The sequence below is a fragment of the Magnolia sinica genome, chromosome 16, assembly GCF_029962835.1.
Source record: "Magnolia sinica isolate HGM2019 chromosome 16, MsV1, whole genome shotgun sequence".
NCBI lineage: Eukaryota > Viridiplantae > Streptophyta > Magnoliopsida > Magnoliales > Magnoliaceae > Magnolia > Magnolia sinica.
Genome location: NC_080588.1, coordinates 26,898,440 through 26,924,368, shown reverse-complemented (window position 1 = coordinate 26,924,368; position 25,929 = coordinate 26,898,440). Strand labels below are relative to the sequence as shown.

Genomic DNA, 25,929 nt, shown 5'->3' with positions numbered 1-25,929 from the left:
TAATAAGGTGCGACCGAATTCTTTGAATGGAGGATTCAAGCAATTTCAATGATGTTGTAATTTCTATGAATGATTGCACGATGTGTTAGTTAATTTGCTCTTAAGCATCCATGAATTTCTGAAGTGAATCCTCTTAGATCGTTTTTGGTTGGATCTCAAAGGTAGGAGATCCGAGAGGATAATCACTAGAATCAATTGTTAGTTCACCTCTCTAGTTTAAACTTAGATTTTTCCACTGATTATAATCATATGGGTCATATGAGGGAGAGTTTGATGGTTGTTGGTACGCGTTATCACCCATAACATAATCACGCATTATTTTCGGATGGGTGATAATTGTTCTCACTCCAATAATCACGTAATGATTTCTTAATTGGAGTAAAATTGTTCTCCCATATACGATCGTGTAGGGACTTCTTATCCGATGGAATATTATATCCTAGTTGGCTCTCAATCATAGCTTCAGTTAATTTTCAAGACAGGTTATTTTTTAAAATAATTATTTGGCAGCCCTTCATGGTATCTCTTGTCTTCTAGAAGTAGATTAGAGTATTCACGTGTCCACTCTTGCATGAACATGATGAAATCCTAATTCTGAATCTACTCCTAAAATAATTTCCTACAGAAAAATCCTACAACAATATGCAAAGCAATTAGGGGGAGTAAAGGAAGATGTTACTAGAAGAGATGAACTATATTGAAGATTCTATAAAACAAAAACAATAAACATTGTTAGTAATGTTAGTGAAAAAAACTAATATAAAACATAAGAACAAAATTCTGAAAATTGAAAAATCCTAAAAACCTATATTAGAAAAATTCAGAAAATAAGAAAAATCTAACCTAAAATAAAAACCAAACCTAGAAAAACCTAAACTTAATCATGTTCAATGCCACTCCCCAGTAATGGCGCCAAAAACTTGTTCATAACCTCAAGTGCAGGATCGCGATGCAATAATAACTCGGTGAGACCAAGGCCTAGTTCACAAGGAATGGGGAATATGGTCTAGAAATAATCTAAGTCTAATGGTTTGTCTGAATTTTCAATCTAGTAGTTTAGAAAAGGCTATAAATAAATAAATAAAAGCCTAGAGATGACTATACCAAAATCGCGATTCTGGAACGCTCACATTTTTTGTTCCCGAATGGCTTAAAGACCGTTTCAAATTTGGAATGGTTTTCTGCCGCCCTCCTAAAAAGACCCCCGACCTCACGCAAAATGGTGCTTCCCACGAATGTCATTCCCCCTTTTCCCTCCTCTAGCAAACACTAGCAAACACCGTTCCTTCCAACTCTGCATTTTGGAGAAATCCCCAATCTTTCCTACTCTCTCCCATATCTTTTCTTTTTCTATCCTCACTACAACTATAGCAGCTGTATGTAGAGAGAGAGAGAAGGATGTGGAGGAGGCCTCCCTCATGCGAACGAGATCGATATGCCCGATTGGAGCCAGATCGCTACTCCCCTCTCTAAATTCGAGGTTTTCTCTCTCACACACATTTCTTCCTTTCTGCCTTCCGATTTCTAGGGTTTTGTTTCGATCTCTGCCATCTGGCTTATCTGCATTTTATTTTTAATCAGGGTTTCTAGTTGTTCATGTTTCTATTTTTTTTTTCTTTGTGATTTGTGATTGAAGAGATGTTTTGCTCATTTTCAAGTTGTTTGGAAGCTCAGCTTCATTTAAGAGAGAGAGAGAGAGAGAGCGAGAGAGAGAGAGAGAGAGAGAGAGAGAGAGAGAGAGAGAGAGAGGGTCGTGGATCAGCCTAGCTGCAATCCGGGGGTTTTGAAAGGAGTGGTGGGCCTGCTGGCGATCTGCCTGGCTGTATACATCGTGGGGCCTCCTCTCTACTGGCACTTCATAGAGGGTTTGGCTGCTGTGGGCCGTGCCTCCTCTTGCCCTCCCTGCGTCTGTGACTGCTCTTCTCAGCCCTTGCTTTCCATGCCCAAGGGATTAAGCAACACATCATTTGCAGATTGTGGTAAATGTGATGCGGAGGTGAATGATGAAATGGAAAGGAACTTCAGGAAATGTAAGGATCAGATTCCAAGCAAAAATATAATTGCAAGTGGTCTTCATGTTCCAGCACCACGTGCTTTGGCAGTCATTGAAAAGGAGTTGGGCCGGCCAAATTCTTGTTGGGTCGTGCTTCAAAAAAGGCTTGAGGTTGTTGGTCGTGGATCCATCCTGTTGCTACATCCTTTGGATATATCGACTGGGTCATGGTCGCATCTGTCCTGTTGGAATCTGATTCATTGTTATTCAGTTAGAAGCTCGATGCAGCTTATTTATGCACATGAGTTTCAGATTCTAAGATCTTTCTGCTTGTTCCTCCGTAAGGAGTAAGGACACTCATTTCATGCAATGGTTGCATCTAGGTAGCTCTTTTTTACGGTAGAATATAGAACAAAATATTTGCCTTTTGATTCGACTGGTTTTTATTTCATTCCATAAACAATGTATCTACTAGATGCATCTAAATGTGAACTAGTTGAAAAAAAAAAATAATAAAAAAATAAAATTACACAAAAAAAAAAAAAAAAAGTTGTTTGGAAGCTGATATTTAAACCCAGCCTGATTGATTTGCATACACTCATTCTCCATTTTGAGAATTGGAAAGCTACTCATGTTTATTTTCTTGCTGTTTAGTCCCGATTCATCTCTCTCTCTCTCTCTCTCTCTCTCTCTCTCTCTCTCTCTCTCTCTCTCAAATTCTTTTTTTTATTTTTATTACTGTTTTGCATTGTACAAGGGATGATGATTCAGAGGAGCTAGAGAAAAGCAATGTATTGTTGATGGGTCCAACTGGCTCAGGTATGGCCTCTGCTTTGTAAAGGCATGGAAGTGTTGGTTGTTTGCTAATTCATTTATCTATCACAATATTCTTGGTGCTTGCCTTAAGGATCTGTGGATTTTTGCAACAAACAAGGCTGCTTAATCATGAAATATAATGGAATCTCATGATATTTGGAGCACCCAAAATGCAGCCTTAGATATCATTCATTATATTAAGGCAATTAGTAGTGAGTCCCATGGAAATATGTGTAGTGGGATGGTGGAAATGTGTGAGCCTTGCTGAAAAAACCACATGATTAACAGGTTGTTAACAAATATATCGATGAAGGAGGTAGCAGAGCTTGTCCCTGGAGTCCTATTCATTGATGAGGTGCCTTTTCCTTTCAAGTCTCTTTCATTTCCTACATGGGTTAGTTTTCTTCACAGTTTCTCTGGTTTGACATATCCTATTGGCAGGTTCACATGCTCGTTATTGAATGCTTTTCATACCTTAACCATGCCCTAGAAAGCTCACTATCACCAATAGTAATTTTTGCTATGAACAGAGGAATATGCAATGTCAGGTAATGAGAAACTCAAAACTTTCATATCCCTTCTCCTATATACCCTGTGAGTTCACCACATTCTTCATCTCTACAATGCCATGCATGTGCAACAATCCACATGCACACTCATGTGGAGATGCACTCAATCTAGATCCTCCAAAATTTAGGTTGGGCACTGGGCAGTCCATAATGATCACCTTGATCATAAATAAAAAATAAAAAATCAGCCCCATTCACCTATCAGGTGGGCCACAACATAAAAAACAAGTCCTAGCTATTGATAAATAACAAAACAGAAGTGTGATCCACTTTTCTTTTTCCTTTTTTTTTGAAAGGTAACATTAACTTTTATTAAGAGGGGAAAAAAAGAAGAAGAAGAAGAATTGCTGAGATGGAGCCTTCTCATTTTTAGAACTGTCAAGCAAAAAAAAAAAAAAGCCTCTTATGCCCTTTCTAGGAGAAAATTACCTAAAATCTTGTCAATGTATCTCTAGTTTAATCTTTAAATTAGGTTTTAAAGTTTCCAGTGAGGCGCTGGACTCACAAATTGACAATTCCTACCAGATTCCCCTGCTGCCCAACTAACTGGCCACTATGAAGTTATTGCTTTTGATTTCGGGTACCAGTCTAGTTGTTAATCTAAAAACTCAACTTCTCTAGATGATTGTCGCAGTACTTTTTTGTCCATCATCAAAAGCTTATGGGATTTGGCAGCTATTAGCTATAGTAGTCTGTGGTTGTGATTGAGGAACTAGATTATAGCATTCCATGCATGTTGAAAGATGCAGAACTGAATCTCCAATAGATGATAAACTGATGAAGAGCCAATTGAGATGGTTGGAACATGTGCTACAATAAGCAAGATGGCCCCAGTAAGCAAGGGAACTATGATTGGGGTTTATTGGGCCTAAAAGGAGGATAAGCTAGGAACTAAAGACTAGGGTCAAGGCAGAGAGAAGGGATATGAAAGTTTGTTTGCCGAGGGTAGGGCCTCAGGAATGAGTGGTGAAACAAGATTCGGAAACCTATACTAGATGGGACAATGTTGGTAGGAAAATAAAGGTGTAAGGGTCAATCTTAAGTTCTTTCTACAGGAAATAACAACATGCATGTTTATTCTCACATTCAGCATCTTTACTGAAAATTTTCCATGGTTTGACATAGCTCAGGACTATATAATTATTTTTGAATGCATTCTTTTGCTGCAATAACATTTCTAGTTCCTCCTACTTATGCCAGGCTATTCTCTTACATATCATGTATTGTAGTGGTAAGCTGGTTGAGGATGTGAAGCATCCAATGCACATGTTTGTTTTGAGATTACACATGAAGCTCCATGCTAGTGGCTGGTCTCTGATCCTTTTCTCAAGGATGCCTGAGAAACAGCGGAATGCCACCATGGACCATCTCATTTCTGCGGGATATAGAAGCTGGTCTTCTTTGATTATGAGGTAGTATGCCCTTCCACATATTTTGATGTGAAAAATTGCCCATTTATCTTTGAGGAGTGTTGCTAAGCACACAGGCATTTGCAATGAGTCTCATGTAGTCACCGCACATGTGCCAACATAGCACATAGGAGCGACATCCGATCCAATCCATCTATAGCACATCGGAACTCATGCTTTGTTCAGGTATGCAGGCAACTGTCCTGGAATTTTGAAGGTGCATTCGGGTGTTTAATTACTGTACCTAGCATGTATGTGCATCCAGATTTATACTTATCCACTGTTAATATTTTGGGCTTTTGCAACAGGAATAATCACCGCATCCTTTCATAGCTGCCATGTTTCTAGTCTGCTTTTCCAGTTGTTTTTTTTATCCATGTTCACTTAACATTCATAGTGCCCAAGGTTCTGGTGAATTTCTGCTACCTTTATTGCCATTGCACCTAGCCTGTATGTGCATTCAGATTTCTGTCTATTTGAGGACACCAATCTCTACGCCATCCACGCCAAGAGGGTCACCATCATGCCGAAGGATATTCATCTTGCTCGTCGGATCCATGGTGAGTGGGCTTAGATCTTTCTCCATCGTTTGTCTTAGGGTTTTCTTTTGGGTTTCTGCTTTCAGATGTGGATGTAAATGTCTTTCTTACTTTTAGGGCAATTTTGGCACGGATGAGTGGTTGAATAAGTAGTGTTTGGCATCTGTGTATGTAGAGTGCAGAATTTTCATCTGCTGGAAAGGTACTTAAGGGATGCTAGATTTGGTTCAATTTGTATGGTGCAGTATATGGATCGTGTGCGCCTTGGGTAAATAACTTGGCATTTCACAGTGATTGATCAATTCTAAATTGTTTGGAATCTTATATGATTTGTGATATTTGGGATATTTTGATAAACACACTACACCAGAATCACTATTTAGGAACGGCGAGAGTTTTGGTTCAGAAACGGCTTCAGACCGTTCGAAATTTAATATGGTTTTACATGGAAAAGGAAACCACCGAACCACTCGTACGACCTCATTTTTTATTCCCTTTTTATTCTCTTTCTCATTTCTTACCGATTTTTGTTCCTCTCTCTCTCTCTCTCTCTCTCTCTCTCTCTCTCTCTCTCTGTAGATGCGAAATCAAATGCGTTTTTCCCTCTTCAGAGAGAGATAGAGAGACTGAGTGAGAGATTCGTTAATGGCAGTAGATCTTAAGCAAGATCTAACCTTTTAGAAGGAAAACCCTAATTTTCAATCTATCTTTTCGTTGGGAGACGTTTCAATTTCATTTCGGTCAGAAGCATCTCTCTCTATCCATACATCCGTGTGGAAATGGCCATGGAAATGCAAGATTTCTTCTCAGATCTTGCATTTTCCTGCAATTGAGGTGTGTTTAAAGCAAGAGACAGACGAAGACCATGCTTTCTGATGATTTTTCGTACAAGTATACTGCGGAATTGTTAATTTCAGGCTTTTTGAAGGTTCTTCTAGCAGATTTGGTGATTTTCAAGTCTTTTTTTTTCCTCGATTTGTAACAGATTCCAGGCTTCTAAGGGCAGATTCATAGAATTAGGGTTTTCCGTGGTGGTTTTTTTTGTATGATTTGGTGGTTTCTAGGGTTCGTTGTAAGCTTCTGTGGGTTTTGAAGGGTTTCAAGTATTCTTGTTATTTGCATAATTGAGGGCAGATTGGCACGATTAGGATTTTTTGAGGTTTCCTTTTTTTTCAAAAAAAATGTGGTTTTGATTGGTTTCTGATGGATATTTCTACGTTAATTAGCATTGAGGTCAATTTGCATCTCATACAAAATATTTTGTTTGCTTTGAAGCATGAAACTTTTTCACCCTTGACTTACTCTTGTTCTGAAAAAGCAAGCAATGGATACTACTCTTTCAGCAGTGTTGGGAATTGGATCCCATCTCTGTTTCTTGATGTGGATTTTGTTGAAGGGCAAGATAGAAGCATGATGATGGAGCCTCTAAGTTTTGGTACTCCATTCAAATTCCATTTTCCAATGACTTAATGGATGACTTCCCTTCTTTTTGCTTATAGTAAAACCTTTAGTACTCCATGAAATGAAAGTGAATCTAGAGCATTGTTCTGAGTATGGCTACTGACTGTCCTTGGTGTTGTTCTCTCATTGTAATTGAGCTTTGATTATGTCATCATTGCAGGAGTCCATGCCTTTGATTTTATCACTTGGGTTATATAGTAGATTGTCTAGTCAGCAAGATTTGGTTTGCAGTGCATTATCTGCATGGGTGCTCAGGATATGGAGAGGCAGTCCCCTGATGTTTTTAGGATGCGGCTTCTTGGTGTAGAGGTTTGTCATTCTTTTCTTGTTTGTAGCAGCTCTGATCTTCACCGTAGAGTTATTCATGCAGCACAAACAAAGTCATTCCTTAATCATGTGAGCGTCATTATAGTCTGTGGTGTATGCCAACCCTTCATGGGTGGGCTCTCTCCTAACCTTCTGAGAATGGTTTTTTGCAGCACACAGATTGTATTTAGCTATTGCTATGTTATTGACATATGGAATGTGGAGTCTATAGTCGAAATTTGTGGAATGTGGAGTCACACAATAAAACCAAAGTTAGGGATTCACACCTGAAACTTCCAAGAGGTAGCTATTTTTATTTTCTATAGCTGAAATGGATCATGTTAGTGTCCACAATGTTTCTACATTCAAATGCAACCAGCCACAAGTGGGCTCTTGGAGGTAAACTTACCTTTTACGATCATCATAAATAGTATTTATTTTTCCTTTTTTCTACAAAATAATTTTTTTCTTGAAGAATTACATTGAACTTTAGATTCAATTAAAAGGAGTAGCCATTTTGGGTAGTTAACTTTATTTCCTAGCATTCTGTTTCCATAGCTTTTGCTGAGCTTTTGGATAGCTCTTTGGATGAGGTATTTGCAATTCTCTATGTTTGATCAAGCATTGCTGGATAACTCTTTGGATGTAATATGGAAAACATGATTAGTTTCTCATGCCTGTGATTATTTCCTGGCATTTTGTTTCCAAAACGCCTTGTGTTCATGACTGTCCTTGATCATTATTCAAACACACCACCTGCACTTAAGGTATAATTTCGGTATGATTTAGTTCATGGTGTCTGGAACCTGGAGTTTTTTGATAAACGAGTTATGTGAGATTGGTGGTTTAATTGGTGGAAATGTGATTTTTGGTTATGTTTTTAAGCAAACAGACTCTAGTGGCAAGCGGCTCAAAGTTGCAGGACTCGGAGAGGAGAACGAGGACTCAAAAGCGGAGGTGGAAGCAACTTCAGGCAACGATAACAAGCTGGTTGAACAAAGTGCTCAATCTTCAGAGGCAGCAAAGCAAGATTACATCCATGTGAGAACGAGAAGGGGTCAAGCTACTGATAGTCATAGTCTAGCTGAGAGGGTAGGCATTTTTTCTTCTCTGTGTGCCTTTTTCTAGAATACCCAACAATGGTTTTTGAAATGTTTGGGATTACGACTGATAGTTTTTGAAAACATCTATGCTAGTTCTGATGGTGGACATTTTTTTAAAATTCCACTTGACTTTCTTGGCTCGCTTTTTTGAAATTTGATCCAACTTTATCCAAGTCGTCAACGTCGTGATCTTATTGCATATGGTTTGATACCAGAATTTATTGGACGGTTTCCAATACTCGTTAGTTTGTCAGCTCTAAACGAGGACCAACTTGTTCAGGTAGTTATCTTTGGCATGAGCTCTGCTCTGTGTGTGTTTATGTGGATCTCCATGAATTCGGGTAGGTATATGAACCTTTATAAGCTTTTATAGTGATGTAATGTTATGATTTTGTGATGCATTCTGAATTGTGAGTGGTTGAAACAACCCTATGCTTAAGGAGCATATGCAATATTGCATCAATACAGATTGGCCCAATTGGGAATGGAGCATACCCCAAATTTCAATCTGACAGAATGATTCCAACCATTCATTTGGATGCTACAATCCTGAAATCCCTCTCTCCATTGTTTTCCAATGGAAAAACTTGCTTCTAAGGCATGTAATTCATCAAGTGAATGCATGCGATTGATGGCAAATGGTGGAACATTTGAACTTGGCATTGTTGAACTTTTAGTGTCAAACTTATCTATCATGGAATAGTTCTAATAGGATATAATAGTCACTAAAATTCCTCTATCATGTGCATGGAAATAATGTGTGGCTATTTGAGATAAATGAACTGCGTAAATTAAAGATGGTAGTTTGGAATCCTCATGATTCATTTGTTGTATATTTCAGGTTATGTGAAGGTGGGGAGCTCTTAGATAGAATACTTTCCAGGTGATTCTTTGCTGATTATGTTTATTAAATTCTGTCATCATGGTTTCATTGCATTCAAACATGAACTCAAAAGAATCGATCCTGAAGCCTTTGGAATGGACTATTGTGTAGTTTAAAGAGGTTTCCCAATTCCCTTATGCAATTTTGTTTATTTTATTTTATTTTATTTTATTTATTTTATTTTAATTTTGTTTTGCTTCTATTATGTTTCTGGTTATTTTAATCAAAATTCTCTAGGATTAGACTTTTAGGACTGTAACAGCCTGTTACCTCTCATGACTTCTATTATTCCTTCCCAATCCAAATTGCCTAGAACTTCTGTTTATACATATATAATACTTGGTTTTGGTTGTGGCAATTAATTGCATGTATTAGGAGAAAAGGTTTCCATGGTTCCTTACTACCAAGCAGTTGCCAGAACTAAAGAGGAAAGGTAGCCCACTAGTTGGAATTTCTGATATAACTTGTGACATTAAAGGTTCAATAGAATTTATTAACCAGACCGCTTAATTGGAGAGGCCTTTCTTCGGATATTATTCTAGTGTTTCATGGTAAAAAGTAAAGGAAAGAAAAGAGAAATTCAATATCCTGCATTGTTCTCTAGGTAATGAAGCATATGAATTTTGCTACATTATGATGTTATAATGGTATTGGGTTTCAAAGAGGTGTATTTGAATATGTGGCCTGATTTTTGCAGATTTGCAAAGAGGAAATTACATGAGTTTGTTTATCTCGGGAATCAACTACAGGTTTCGTATGCTCCTCAGTTCGAGTCTCTTTCTGATATGAAGGAGAAATTGGAAGGCAAGGGAAAAGAAGTTCTAAGCCGACTAAACTGTGAGTTTCTTCTAAGAATGATATGTGCAGTCACTTGCAAAAATTACCTCATTGTACCTTAAACAAGCTTGCTCGTCTTTTTCCTCTTCTTCTATATCTACAAATTGCAGCTAGAAGATCCAAAGGATCAGAGCCTTCCAAGCAAATGTAATGCTTATATTGCGACAATTATTCTTATTCATAATTCTCAAGGGATCATACAGAATCAGCAAAAGCATATGGTGTGATATTTGCTAATGGCATTGATTTTACATAGTCATGACATGATTGTTTTAATCCATTTTCTTTGTTTTTGTATTTTTTTTTTCTGTTCCTCTTCACGTCAGGATTATTCCATTTTCTATCCCTTTAATTACTAATGCATGATTTGGGTTTTCTTTATAATATGTAAGATTTTCTTTTGAGTTCCTTGTTCAATTAATCTGCTTAATATGTTTTTTTTTTTTTTGGATTTTGGCAGTGGTTTGTTTCAGTACTTGATTTAATTTCTGACCAGTAAATATTGCTTATCACTTTCTTATATATATATATATATATGTGTGTGTGTATATATATATATATATATATATATTTTGTGGATTTTGACAGTGGTTCTTTCAGTGACACTGTAACCATTGGGTGCTCCTTGATATTCTTTAAATCTTCCTAGGATTGCATAAACTCAGTGAATTTGGTTGTCTGAGAGATTGGCTATTTACTCCCCACTTTCAGTTTGCCATCTTATTGTATATCAACCGTCTTTGCAGAATTCTGTCTGCCATCCCTGTAATTGATATACCTCTTAGCACATATTCCAATGGTTTTGTTTTCCATCTTTTTTTCCTGAATGAGATCGACATTCAAGCATGCATAAGTTTTCAGTACAAGAAATAGATATATTCTTTAGTATTATTGGTTGCGTAACTTGGAAGAGTAGAAACCCATCTCAATTCGTGACTATATAGTCTATAAACTTTAATTTTTTGCAGGCTATATAGTCTAAGATGGATCGCAAGAGTTGGCCATTGGAGAAAAAATCATCTAAGAAAACAGTGGCTGCAACAGATTCTGCTGCTGCTTCTTTGGCAGTCTCAGCTGGAAATCAAGGGGATCAGGTGCTGTATTTAAAATTTTTATCTTGGGTTTTTGTTAAACAGCGATTACATTTCAATTATTTGGTTGATCAAATTGATAACTTAGTAATAGGCTGCATCTGTCCTGACCTGCTAGTTTGATTGAAATTCTGAATTTTCTGCTCCTTCGTAATCAAGGTGATCTTGTGAAGTGGCTGGCCTATCCACAAGGCATGACACCTTTCCCTTTCTCAATAGTAGCATTACTGGGTCCCAGATCTGAATGGTTGGAAACCACTTCATGAGCATCATGACTGTCAGTTAAAAAAGAAGGGCGAATATTGTAATGTTAAATTGGACTCGTCTCCTAAGGTGATCTGGTGAAATTGATGAATGGAGCTTCTGCTGTATGCTGGGGCACAGGAAAGTGGCATCAAATGCGAATTGCCTGTAATCAGAGGTTAGTGAATCTACTCTTAACCCACTCTTATGAGGAAGTGGATCCAAACAGGCCCTAAATCACCAAAGAAGAATCTATTTTATGCATCCCTGTATCTTAAAAAAGTAAAAAAGATAAAGATAAAAAGAAGTCGTGTGTGGTCATAACCATTCTGGTTTGGAACCCACTTGTTTGAATTGAAAATTAGTGTACACTGTTCAAAATGCTGGTCATGTATAATAAAAATTCTCTTCCTAAATATGTGGGGCTGATGATGGTGACAATCCTTTCCAAATGAATTCCCTCTTTGGTGTTTATGGTTCTCATTCTAGTTTTCATATAGCTAGGAATCGGCTAAATGGATTTCCAAGAGGTTGTGCAGATGACGAACTTCCGTGGGCAAAGGTTAGTTTACCCGTTAACTTGATGATTTGTTCTTTCATAGGTATTCCCTAATGCATCCTTTTCTTTTTTTTCATATTTCGGAAATCTAGGACTGGAGACCCATTGGAGACAAAATATCCAAAGTCATACTGATGCATCTCCTTCAAAGTCCGTTCTTTATTTGTATCTGGTTGATGCTGACATGTTTCCTTTTCCAATGACCCATGGAATTTACTCTTTTCTCTAATAGATCCATTGAAGATGTCATGTACAGGACCTTGTAGGTTGGCAAATAAATAAGCAGACCTTATACACTTATTTTGGATTTATGCGTCAAATTAGCATACTAGACCACATTTTGTTGCATGACCTGTCATTCATTGCATTGACCCTCTTCCATAGTTCTATGTTGGAGTTGAGTTCATTGCTCAATTGGATCATACCACATGCCATTGGTTAGAGGAAGATTCACACGAGGGTTGCAGCTTAAGCATGCAAAACTCTTTCACAACTAGATCTTTTTCTTGTAAATTTAACAGTATCTGCCTTTATCCATGATACCCAGATACTAGCACATGCTAACCCATCACTCAAGACTTGGATATGACACGGTATAGATGCTTTAGGACGCTTGTAGTATCTCTTTCTTTTTCTTTTCTTCAATTTGAATATCTACCTGCAGGGAATTGTTAAATGAATCCCTCTGTATTGGATTTGTTATTTCTGAAATTCTGACAAATTTCCTACATTATTGTAATCGATGTGAATACTTGTTTTGTATGAATATCATGTTATGAATACTTACGGTCTTTGTTATTTTATTTTAATAGTTACAATGCAAGCTCAAAAAGAAGCTCTGCCTAGATATGCAATGCATAGACAAGTTCCTCTTTCAGAGTGTCATTGCAAGTCATGGTGCAACCACAAAGGACCTTGTTTTCTCTAGGAGTGGAGCACATCATGGAGGATTATTTATTTATATTTAATGCATTTGCGCCATTGTTAACTTATTGTTATAAATATATATAATTTTTATTATAAAGTTGTACCATATTTGTTTAATATTAATTTTTAATTGTACCTAATATTCTTTCGGTTTTAAATATAAAAACAAATGTACAACTTTTATTAGCCATTCCTAAATAATGAAAAATACCCTTCCTAAAATAACATTTGGCAGCATTAAGAACCGTTCCTAAAATTTTAAATCTGACTATTGGCAACATTAAGAATGGTTTAAAACCGTCCCTAAAATTTAAAATTGACCATTTGAAACCTTAAAACCGTTCCTAAGAGTCTGTTCTTAAATTTTGAAACGGTACTTGATACGGTTTTGGACCGTTCCAGTTTTTTTGCGACGCCTCTTTTAGGAACTGCCCACCACATCCACAATCAATTAAGGGCATGTTTGGATTCACGGTTTTGAGTGTATAGTATCGTATTGTGGGGTTGATGGGACATGTCCCTCGTTTGGAGATGAACGGCGGATGACGCATTTAACGTGCGCGAATACGTCCGAGAACCACTTTGCATCATCGATGGGATTGTACCGCGAGACTGGCCGGACGTTCAGTCAGACGTAAACAGGAAGAAAATATTTTCTTCTTTCACTGTGTTGCTGGTAATGCTCAGTATGACCGTCTTTTGACAAATCCACACCGTTCATCATCTTCCTCTCGAGATTTAAACCATGAATGGTGAGCTTTGATCATCCGATGATGTGGCCCACTGAGACAATTAAGCTGAAACAATAGCCGAACGATCTTCTTTTGATTATTGTAGCAATCATGAGGAAGTACATGGCCATGAAAGGTCAACATGTTTTTGATAGGTTTTTCTCCCTCTACCTGATGAATGGTTCAGATCCACCTTTCATTGCATGATGGTGGCCCACAACGAAAAGACGGAACCTTTGTTTCATAGCGTATGTCGACTCTGTGAAGTTTGGTGGCCCACTTATTGAAGCTTCTTGGAAAATCCACTCCGTCCATTGGATTTAGGACGAAAAACCATCCGGAAGGGAGTGCTTTTGGAGTGAAATCAGTGTGGCCCATGAGGGTGTTTACTTCGCCATTCATTTCATATTTAACGGTTGAGATTCTGCAATAGTTTGTATAGAAACAAAAGGACACCTAAGCAAGGGTAATGCCCACCCTCTGAAGTGAATGAACGGCTCAAATCATTCAATGGAACAGTGAGTGAGCCCCGCTACATGCACGTATATACATCATGTGGCCCTTATCTAATCGTTTCCAAACATTGATCTGATATGAAATTATATACATGCTAGATTAATACGTCCTATCCAAACATTGGTTAGTGGCACGTCTCTGTTGGATGTATTCTGAATATCGTCCAACGTATACGTGAACAGTACTGGATACAATACAATACAACCAAAACGTGAATCCAAACACACCCTAAGAGGACAACCTCCCCCTTCTTTACAGTTAACCAAGGGCATGACAAGCCTTATCCAATCAGCTAGGGGCACATCCTATCCACCGCATTTTCAGTCAATCAGGGGACAACCCACCCATCTCATCCACAATCAATCAAGTGGGCAACCTCCTCGTCTTTCCTGCCAATCAGGGGCACAATCTGCTCGATCCAGTCAGCTGGGGACACATCTTGCCGCTGCATCTCCAGCCAGTCAAGGGGACAACCTGACAACCTCCCCATATCAGTCATAATTATCCACGAGCATAGCCTGCCCACCTTAATCAGTTAAGGAGACAACCTCCCCATATCAGTCATAATTATCCACGAGCATAGCCTGCCCACCTTAATCAATTAAGGAGACAACCCCCCCATCTCAGCCACGGTCAACCAGGGGCACGACCCGCCCACTCTCACCAGCCAAGTGCATGATTTTCCTACTTAGCCCTCCAGCCAAGGGCGTAACTCATCCACATCAACAGCCCATAACTAAGGGCCATGACACCATACATCCATCCATAAGCAGAAGAAACCCATCCATTGGACCATGAAAGGGAAATGACTAGCCCTGGATTGGTCCGATATACAAGTGTCATAACTAGCCAAGGAGTTAGAAGAACTCTAATGTGTAGCAGGCGACCTAGGAGGAACATAGTACAACTCTGACCCTGATCCTAATTCCAATCAGGTGGAGGTAATGGTCATCAGTGATCGAGACAAACCCCAAGTGAAGGGTTTCGATATAGTAATAACTCGGTGAGACCGAGGTCAGATCCACAGGGACTTATAATTGTGCGATTTCTGGAACACTTTAGAACAAAAACTACGGTTAAAACTAACTTATGGAATTTGATTTATGAAGTCATGATGTAATTGAGAAAGAAATCAATAAAGATAAAGCACTAGAGCGCCAAGGATCCACTTATAGTTATTCCTTAATGTTTAATTCACTTGATTCAATTGTATAACTACATTGGAATTGAAGTCCTATCTTATTCGGCCAGATAATATAGCAGATAAATCATAATTCATATACTAATATAAATTTAAAATTAAAGCATCAAAGTATTAATCGCAGAAAATTCAAAGCATCTATCATGCCCTTAGTCTATGATAGATCGATGGATTTTACAGATCAATCCCTTCCAAAATAAATTATCAATTACTCTTAGCTTTCCTAAGTATTTAATGTGCATGGAGTTGATAATGGATCAAAGTAAACTAAAAATATATCTTCATTTAAACAAAATATCAATAATTGTTCAACATTCAAACCAATTAACTTGAATCAAAGTAAAGTAAAACGTTAAAAATAACTATAAGCTTCACCTCTTAACCCTGAGTAAGAGATTTAGTGTAATGACTCGGAAAATTTTGTGCTAATCTTTCCTTAGTAGTTGTTTTTGGGGTAATTAGCGCTATACTCGATTGCTTGTGAAATCCGTATCAATCACTTTAAATTGTATTTGTATGACTCAAAACTTGTAGATTAGTTAGCGCTATGTTACTTTGAAACCTGGGATCCATCGCTAAATCCAGTTGTTCTGGGGAATTTTTGGAAGTTCTGGATTGGACCTGGACCGCGTGTCGAAAGTCCGATAGCGATGATCTTAGGCTGTTGCGGTCACCATGTTGGGCTTGACTATCACCTCGAAAATCAAGTCCATGTGATGTTTTGGGTCGATTTGTTTGAGTTCGGAGTGAAGAGTGTGAGAACGGTTAGAAATTTATTAAGCTTTTATGAAATCTGAGTCGTGTCGCTTGCGCGATGATTTTAAGCTATCTGACCGTTGGATTCTGACCCAATTTCACCCTCTGATCAGGGAAGGTGGCCCAGGCATATCCTTGTGCTTGTGGACTTGATCGAGATTCAGTGACCGTTGAATTGAGTGTGGTCTGCCACGGCTGATCTGAAGAGCCGGTCGGTACGAAAACTCAGCTTGACCTAGATCCATGGTCAGTGAGCTTAAGTCTGACCTTTCATGGTTATAGGCCCACCAGAAGTGCTTCGTTGGATCGCGAGAGGCAGGTTTTGGTTATACCCTAAGTATACCTTGGCCCTGGGGTTATTTTTATCAATATTAGGCCTATTTATAGTCCTTGAAACCCTAGCTCTCTTTTCCATACGAATTTTCTCTAACCCTAGCTAAGAAAGAGAGTGGAAAAGAGAGAGAAAGTGAGAGAGAAATTGGTGAATCATCTTGGATTCTTTCCTGTCCTTCTACATCCTTGAACCTTCACTTTGAATCGTTATTCTGACGATTCTGAGTTCATCTTTGGGTAAGTTAACCTAACCCTAATCTGTGTTAGAGCTTAGAATAGTCTTGGTGTTGTTGTATCTCATTTCTATTCTTGCTTTAGGGTATTCTATCGCCATTGACGAAGACAACTCGTCTGAAATCAGTTCGGTGTTCTTTTCTGGCTTAAGGCGTGAACTTTAAGTGTATAGGTTATGGTTTTCAAGGCTTTTAATGCCAGTGAATAATTTATTCTTGTTATGGATGAGATTTCACATGCCAAATGTTATGTTTATGTTGCGTTCCTGATAAGCATGTGTTATATTGAGAATTGTGTATTCTATGTGTATGTATAAAGTGCCCACCAGAAGTGCTTCGTTGAATCGCGAGAGGCAGGTTTTGGTTATACACTAAGTATACCTTGGCCCTGGGGTTATTTTTATCAATATTAGGCCTATTTATAGTCTTTGAAACCCTAGCTCTCTTTTCCATACGAATTTTCTCTAACCTTAGCTAAGAAAGAGAGTGGAAAAGAGAGAAAGTGAGAGAGAAGTTGGTGAATCATCTTGGATTCTTTCCTGTTCTTCTACATCCTTGAACCTTCACTTTGAATCGTTATTCTGACGATTCTGAGTTCATCTTTGGGTAAGTTAACCTAACCCTAATCTGTGTTAGAGTTTAGAATAGTCTTGGTGTTGTTATATCTCATTTCTATTCTTGCTTTAGGGTATTCTATCGCCGTTGACGAAGACAACTTGTCTGAAATCAGTTCGGTGTTCTTTTCTGGCTTAAGGTGCGGACTTTAAGTGTATAGGTTATGGTTTTCATGGCTTTCAATGCCAGTGAATGATTTATTCTTGTTATGGATGAGATTTCGCATGTCAAATGTTATGTTTATGTTGCGTTCCTGATAAGCATGTGTTATATTGAGAATTGTGTATTCTATGTGTATGTATAAAGTACCGTATACGTATAAAATATGCACTTGTGTTTGCCATGATTATTTGTCATGTATGTATGCTAGATGTATGTATGACAACTCTTTGGTAAAAGGAAATGTCCAAATGCTTGTATTTCAACATACGTCATATATGTTGTATTATGTATTCTAAGTGTTTGTAGAAATGTCTGAATGATCTAAAGAGTGATATTTCAACCTAGTATGGGCGTTGAGAAGCGATTCTCAACTCTCCCACTAGTGTGTATGATTTCCGACGCTACTGTTTGAATCTAGGGTACCGAGCTTACCAATGAAATCCTATTAACCATGGTACCTTGATCCGCTAAGACTCATGAGCCGGACATGGTGGTATGGGACACCGTGGTCGAGCTGTCGACCTACGCTGGGGTGACGAGCCTCCCCGTAGTGACCAGTTATCAACTAAACTCGTGAGCCGATTATGATGGTATGGGACACTATATTCGTGCTGTCGGCCTACATTGATTGGTGACGAGCCCTTTGTAGTGACCTCGAGCATGCCTGGATACCGCATTTAGGTGACGAGCCTTGGTGTAGTAACGAATGTGTGATAGGCATGCATTGATTGGTGATGAGCCCTTTGTAACGACCTCAAACTATATGATCGTATGAGATGTCTAGGACTGACGACCCTAGAATGGATCACTGTTTGGATGGTGATATGAGGAAGGTATCTTAGCTTCCCAATCCTGCTGTGTGAAAAGGACTAATAACAACTTGGTAATCATATTCATGCACCGCATTTGCATGTGCTTTGTAGATGTGGCGCACTTTGAGGTGGTGTCATGCGTAACGTAAGATGAAGACGCTGAGGGTATACGCGTGAGGGCACGCATCATTCTGCATACATCCATGCATTAACAAGAGCACTTAGGATTTGTTTAATTGTTCTGCTTTATCATTACTATTTGATTGAACTGATAACATGTTAACTTGTGCTTTATTGTTCCACTGAGTTGATCACTCACTCCCATGTTCTGGGGCGGTGTTAAACACCGACCAGACTCTGTCTTAGCTGATGATGTTGCAGATGTTGAGGCGACTTCTGAGGCAGAGCGGGAGATGGATGATGATGAGGCTGCTTTCTCTTATATGCAATTTTCAGACGGGTTCTAGCGAGCCTTGTTCTGATGCGCGGGATTATGGGATTATTTTTGGGATTTAAATGATGTAACTTGGTACTTGTAATTTTGATAGTAACACTTTCATTACGACCTGGTTTGTATATGTACTTCAGGGATTTGCACTAGTACACATATATTTTTATAAGTCTTTTGCTTGCTTTCTTCACTTATCCCTGAATTATGTCTGTGCTTTGGCTTAATCTATTCCATGTTTTATGCACTAATACAGATAATATACATCCATCATCAAATATGTTGCATAAGTGATGTTTTGGAACTTGGGAGCTGAGGTATGCTCGATCCCTGAATTTCAGGGCGTTACATTTAGCCAACCATTGACATGATTGAACTAAAACTCAAAAGAAAAAACATAAAAACTGAATAAGAACCGAATGATTGGAGAAGAAGAAAGACTCTATAGAAGCTCCATAACTCTTTGTTATTTCTCTTCTACCCTAATTTGTGTATAGGAAGGCCAGATTCAAACACTATTAAATAAGAAAAATTTGCACTGACTTGACATTGACTTCAATTTTCCGCACTTATGTTTTGCTTTGGATGCATTGTCAGTCACCTTCGGTTGCATCTGAATATACCTTCGGTCCCGCAGAACCCTCATTCGGTTATAGTCGAATTTCATCAAAATAGATCTAAAGTCTTTGTCTCCCTCAAGTGACACACCGAACATGGCTTCAGTCGCTCCTAAGTGTCGAGTTGAATTTTTTTATGAAAATCACAATTTCTTACTGGATTGTTCTGTACACATTTAGTCGGACTGAACCAACCTTGGGTGGGACCGAACGATCTGTTATTTCTATTGATGTACATTGTGATTTTGCTAGTCTTTTCTCTCTCTTTTGCACTTGGTTTTCTTAGATATTTAGTACTTGAATTCTTCATTAATCACTTCCAAATCTCTACTTCTTTACATAGTCATTCTTGGAGCATTAAATCTTCTATTTAATCGTTCTTTTCATCTTAGTCACCTCGCATAGGAAAACATACATTAATAGATCAATCGAACACAAACGTGCATATAAAACCATTGCAGAAAAATATACAATATTTCAACTCAACACCCCCCAACCAGCATTTGATAGCCCTGAGCAAAATATGTGAAAAACTAATCTTCAAAACTCAAATTTCAAACCTCTCTCAGAAAAAAAAAAAAAAAACAATATTATGGGCAATCCTACACATATATAGGTAAAATTTAAATATATAAGAATGAAATATCGTCAATCTAGAACCTAATATCACCACTAAACCATTAAATTAAATTTTCCTTCATCAATCAATTAATAGAATGCATTTAAACATTGAGTTCCTAGTGTGCTAGATCAACACAAGATACAGATTCCGAACCCATCTCCATTTTCACTTATTTTTTTAGCTTTTTAATTATTATTTTTTCATTGACAGCTTTCACACTATTGTCCATTCTTTATTCTTTATTCTTTTCTTTATTGTTTTCTCATTTAGGCACATGCAATAGGTAGCCATTTTCGATTCCAAATGTTTTTTAGCTGGTTCTTTTCTTTTTTTCCTACCAAGGTAAATAAGGATCTCGAACTTGGTTAATAACAATACTTTTAAGTAATCATCAAGCCAAATATTATGAGTTTAAGTTAACTTTAAAAGAATATGAGTTACATGTGAATTGTGAACTAGGCTCAATTGAAGTTTAAAAGTTCCTATCAATCAATTCATAAAAAAGAACTAGTTCAAAAATCAACTGATCAACTAAAATCTTGACCTTCAAAAATTACTTTATATCTTATCAACTTACACTCAAATATATTCTTATATACAAAATATCATTTTTCAAAAAGAGTTCTGAAATCTGAAAATTTATATGTTTTAAATTTTTTTTTTCTCAAAACTAAAAGTATTGATTAGTTCCATCTAATCTCACCCCTAACCTATATACAAAGTCTTTAATGTAAAAACATATACAATGCATCATAAGATGAGATAATGAAAATAAAAGAGGTATAATGCCTCGGTTATTGAAACTCGAATATACGACTCATTTTTCAAAAACTCGAGTGTTAACCTTTAAAGATAGCCAAATTTCATGTATATTTTTTTTCTTTTCTTTTTCAGAGTGAGCAATTCGGCAAAAGAGAAATAATCAATCAGGAAGAAAATTTACATACACATTTAGTATATACGAGAGATTACAAATATCAACTAGTGGCCAATTATAGTTCAACAAGTGAAACTTACTATCGCAGGGTTATACGTAAATAATTCATCGACAAATATTCAATCAAAGCCACATGGGGCAAATATCAAATCGAAGCCATATTGGCAAATATCAAATCAAAGCCACAAAGGGCAAATAGTCCATCAAGGAGTGCAATAAAAAAAGATTATCCCCAAGGCCACTTAGACACAATGATCCACAAGATGTCAAATCCATAACAAAATTCCATTAATCCACACTACAACAAAAGAGGCTAAAGCTGAGGCTAAAGATTAAAAACTGAGGCTAAAGATTAAAAACTGTAACTAAAAAAGATTAAAAACTGAGGCTAAAGATTTTAGCCCTAGTTCAAAACTGTAACTAAAAAAGATTAAAAACTGAGGCTAAAGCTTTTAGCCCTAGTTTTGCCTCAATTATCCTAACAAAGGTTGGAACCCCTGTGGCTAAAGGCTTTAGCCTCAGTTTTAGCAACTGAGCCTAAAAAGGCTTTTACAACCTCGGTTCTTAAGTAAAGCTAAAAGAACATTTTTAGCTTTAGATGCCTTGAAATGAGGCTAAATCAAAATTTTAGTCTTCATTGTTTCCAACCGAGACTAAATCCAAATTTCCGCCTCAATTGCCTCCAACCGAAGCTAAAACTATTTTTAACATTAGTTCTCAACAATGAAGCTAAAGCCTTTAGCTACGATAGTTGTAGTCTCGGTTTAGATAACTGAGGCAAAACTGAGACTAAAGATGGATTTAGCCTCTTTTGGCATAAACCGAGGCTAAATTTAGTTTTTAACCTCATTTCTCAATAACTGAGGCTAAATCTAGTTTTTCACCTCCGTTGATGCCAACTGATAGTAAATCCATCTTTAGCCTTGGTTTCTATTAACCGATTGAACCTGTGCATGTTTCACCCATTTAACATTCATCAAGACAACAGTCACTAGAATACCAACAAAACAATTAATGGTCTATTTAAAGTTTTCAAAACAAACTACAAATACACATGAACTGCCACATAGACTTCCACAAGAACTGTTTTAGTAAGGTCCCCTTCTAGACCAATCATGCACTCCATGGACGTGACTATTTTCTCTCGAATCGGATCAATCGGTGGGTTTGTAACCTAAGCAAACATCTTCTTGAAATACTCAAATGTAAGTTTCTCTCTATTGGACATCACAGCCAAAGGAGCATCATTTTCCATTGACCCAAGAGCCTCTATACCATCTTTTGCCATGGGCATCAACCGCATCTCTAGGGCTTCTACAATGTATTTGAATAAGGAAACCCAATGATTTGTTTCATTTTTAAGATGAGCAAGAAAATAGCACAGAAGAGGTCTGAAACTACTTGCCCAAAAGCCCTCAATTGAGACAACAATCCATGAATTCCCATGTTTTCCATGTTATTATCATCATGCCGATATACCTAAAGTATAAATAAAAATGGCAGTTATGATCATGCTCAGAACTTTTTAAAATCAGAATACAAATAGAAAAACTACCTAAACAATCAAATCCTTGAGAAGCTTTCCATAACCATTGTTGTCTTGAGAAACCTTCAGAAGCTCCTTGCTTGCAGAATCCTTCATCATGTTCACGAGATCATCTTGGGCTTGCAAAAATTTAAGGCCGGATGCATTTAGTTGCATCGAATACTCACTGCAAAGCAAGTTAGTCAGATGATGGTAGTAGAAATGCACACCCAAAATTAAACAAAACTAGAAGAACATTGTAAGGAAGACAATAACATGCAAAAACCAAAGGAATCGTACCGCTGGCAGTCCTCATAAAACCATAAATCCTTTTAACATAAGGTCCAGTTAGGATAAGAGATTTCCATGGTAAAAGAAATCAATTCTCTAATGATTAAAGAATCCTTTTCCACACAAAATAATCATGACTCTTTTGTACAAGAAATAAGATGACAGCTATCTAATTAGTTGGGGATTTCCACTTGCTATACAAACAGGACCCCTAAATTTGGAATCCTATTTCCAATAGTAAAATAGAAATAATCATGCAATATCATTACAATTTCTACATCTACGCCTTGGATTCCTTGCAATCCAAATATAGCAGAATTATAATACTTTCAGTTGTGATTTTCTACCAATGAATTGTCTAATCCAAACAAGCCCTAAAGGGAAATGTTTGAATTGTGGTAATGTGGTGTATGGTAATACTGCATTTATTTCTGATTCCAGGGTTTGTCTCCTACCATAGAAGAGTTTTGATCAACAAGGTCATGTTTGTATAACAATTGTTGATAGTGTAAACCAGTGTACTTAAGCTAATGTGCTGTTTGGATTAAAATGGTATTCAGGGTCAAATACATTGTAAATAGATATGATGCTCCACATGCATATTCCACTGTCCAATTTTGTAACACATGCGTGGCCCACCTAATGAGCAGACTGGCCTGAGTTCTGATCTAGACCATCCACACCATGAGGCCAACCTTATGATTTGATGTCCAAAACTTGGCCACATATGCTCATTTAACCGCAAATTCATTTGCAAATACTAGAGAAGAACTATCAAGAATGGAGAAAATGGTGTACTTCTCATCTTGAGAAAACATCTATTAGATGTGTACCTTCTGTAATTAACAAAACACAGCTGGTCTAGCAGACCCTTTTAGAGGAATCATATGGTCCTAAGCCTTATGATAAGTCTAGTTTTCTAATGTGCTGATTCAATTAAAGTTGGGACCAGTGGTCTTTCGTCCTGCTTTTCTATGAGACGGAGGATCCATGAGATAAAGAAGACCAAGGTTAAGTTTCTTTTATAAGGTAATTAACCTATTTAGAAACCGAATAAGCTGATTGATAATGTCTAGGATAATTATGTGACCCACAACCAGATGTTGCTTGCACGTGATTGTTGAGGCACAAAATAGACTAGAAGAATTGTTGTGCGCAAACGGTTGTGCGCAAAACTCTTGTGCGCAAATGGTTGTGCGCAAAATGTGGTGCGCAAACAGATGTGTGCAAATTGTTGTGCGGTACAAAGTATTCCACACAAAAGATTCCGCACAGAGGACTCCACGCAGAGGATTCCGCACAAAAGTTGTCCATGCAAAGAGAACCGTATAACAACGACATGGCATGTTCGCACGTGTGAGAAGGCTATAAATACCCCTGACCCGTCAGTAAGGGGTAAGAAGCAAACAATCAAGAAGCAGAGGAAGATTTGAAGAGAGAGAGAGAGAGAGGTATAGCTCTGTCATCGTTGTGCGGAACAGCCGTTGTGCGGCGCACAACACCATTGGTGCACAAACATCATCAGCGCACAATGGGCTCCAACGCACAATGGCTCCAGCGCACAAAGGGCTCAAGCGCACAATGGCTCGAGCACACAAAGGGCTTGAGTAGCAATTTGCAATACACGATGCTTCCATCAATGATTGCCTTAGCTCATACCATTTCGATTATTATTTTTTCATCATTATCATAAGTCTGTTTTGGAATCAAAGGACAAAAGGATGTAAAAGAACTTGAAATAGATGAATAATATGATTATCCTCTTGACCTTCTTTTGTTAATTATTAAGTGAATGAAAATTTTCAAATGAAATACATTTGTTTCTTGTTCAAAACAAAATGGCGACTCCACTGGGGATTTTTTCATATTTACTTGAATATTAACCTAAGAACCACAAGGAAGATAATCACAACTGTTTGGCGTCTTCAAGGCGCCAAAATGGTAACTCTCAATGGGAACATCCTACCTTTCATCTCTAAAATAGAATACGATTTAATATAAGTACTAATTTTCCTTTACCTCGTGAATATGAATGACAGGAGAAGAAGAATATTGCAACCAACCAATCAATGGCAGTCGTTCAAGGAAATACAATTTTCTATTTCACCACGACAGGATTTGTTGTGGAATATGCTGATAAACGAGCTGGACTTAGTGAAGGTAAAGCGGTAGCAAACAAGCAAATAGAATCATGAGTGGCTGTTACAGTCGTAACTGCTTCGCCAGTGACACAAGGAGAAAGAAATGAATGGATCATCGTCACTCGCAGAAGAACAAGGACTCAGAATGTAATTGCAATAAGGACAAACTCACCACTGAGAAGAGTTAGGGGCCTGTAACGCAAAACAGCGCCAGAAAAAATTCTGAACTCGCCCCTCCTGCGATATATCCCATGCAAATAGTTCCGTAGTTAATGTCGTGTGATTTCCCGGCTTTGATGACCCCGAGAGCTAGATGGACGAAAGAAGAAAAAGGCAAAGCACTGCTAGTAAGTTCACCGGCGTTTATTTCGCCCCGATCGATCAACGACAACGGGGGCACAGGGAAGTCGAATGAAATCCATCCTCTCCTCTTTTCGTGAGCCCTATCACGTCAACGTATTCTTATCCCACTCCGATCAAAGCTTCATCAAAGAGTGGAGAAGCTGCAGTACACATGGCCAGAACAAATCAGGAAAATACGCCAACTACAGAGGACCATGTAAATGAAATGGTGGAAACACAAAGAGCACTAATGGAAGAATGCAAAAATCTCAAAGAAGCCTTAGTAACTCTCGCACACAATGTTGCCCAAATGGCAGCACCCCCGACTGATGAGGCAAATAAAAGGGAACAACACCCCGAAGGGTCACAACTGCCGAGTACCGGGTCGCATGGATCTATTCCCACGATGGGAATAGTGACACAGGAAGAAGTACGACAAGTCATTGAAGAAGCGGTTAGATCAGAAAGAGAACGTGAGGGCACAGGAAGGTTCAGATATCGGACACTATACCCAAGAGAAGTAGAGGATATCCCATTCCCGAACAATTTTAAACATCCAGACTTTCAGAAGTTCAATGGGGATGGATTGCCAGAAGAACACCTGATGCACTTCATCACCAGTATGGGGAACTTCTCCACAGTACCCCAATACTGCCTCCGATTGTTTGGGTCTTCTTTAACGAATAAAGCGTTCAGGTGGTATGCTAGCTTAACGCCTGGGTCAATAAGAACATGGGAGCAGATGCAAGATGCGTTCATGTCAAACTTCTTCTCATCAAAACATGATGTCAGCATCACAGAACTAGCTTCAGTACGATAGAGAGAAGGAGAGCCAATGAAAAAATTTATAGACAGATGGAAGACCTTGGGAGCTTCTTGCAGGCAATTACCAGAAGAGAAGGAACATGTGA

The 25,929-nt window shown here is 38.0% G+C and overlaps 1 protein-coding gene and 1 long non-coding RNA gene across 8 annotated transcripts; both read left to right on the top strand.

Moving 5' to 3' along the window:
• Positions 1-1,347: 1,347 nt before the first annotated feature.
• On the top strand, positions 1,348-5,154 carry LOC131229477 (uncharacterized protein At2g39920-like). 6 transcript variants are annotated; one of them, XM_058225444.1, is made up of 4 exons: positions 1,348-1,480; positions 4,608-4,790; positions 4,889-4,973; positions 5,096-5,154. In XM_058225444.1, the coding sequence occupies exons 1-4, from the start codon at positions 1,419-1,421 to the stop codon at positions 5,099-5,101; spliced, it is 336 nt and encodes a 111-aa protein (XP_058081427.1). In that variant the 5' UTR covers positions 1,348-1,418; the 3' UTR covers positions 5,102-5,154. The 6 variants fall into 6 exon arrangements, 2 of the variants coding, with proteins under 2 accessions (XP_058081427.1, XP_058081426.1); XM_058225443.1 differs by having other exon boundaries at positions 4,889-5,154; XR_009163356.1 differs by lacking the exon at positions 1,348-1,480 and adding exons at positions 2,171-2,844; positions 3,069-3,164 and having other exon boundaries at positions 3,251-5,154.
• A 1,925-nt stretch (positions 5,155-7,079) lies between these two features.
• Positions 7,080-10,069, top strand: LOC131229652 (uncharacterized). 2 transcript variants are annotated; one of them, XR_009163520.1, is made up of 4 exons: positions 7,080-9,199; positions 9,317-9,683; positions 9,777-9,916; positions 10,027-10,069. It is a non-coding gene; the product is annotated as an uncharacterized LOC131229652 (long non-coding RNA). The 2 variants fall into 2 exon arrangements; XR_009163519.1 differs by having other exon boundaries at positions 7,089-9,683.
• The last annotated feature ends 15,860 nt before the right edge of the window (positions 10,070-25,929 follow it).

What these genes read in the sequence shown, in the direction of transcription:
- LOC131229477 (XM_058225443.1), top strand. Translation starts at nt 1,419, where the DNA reads ATGCGAACGAGATCGATATGCCCGATTGGAGCCAGATCGCTACTCCCC. An exon ending in CTCCCCTCTCTAAATTCGAG is followed by an intron (nt 1,481 to 4,607) that starts GTTTTCTCTCTC and finishes CATGTATTGTAG; the next exon opens with TGGTAAGCTGGTTGAGGATG. An exon ending in TGGTCTTCTTTGATTATGAG is followed by an intron (nt 4,791 to 4,888) that starts GTAGTATGCCCT and finishes AGTCTCATGTAG; the next exon opens with TCACCGCACATGTGCCAACA.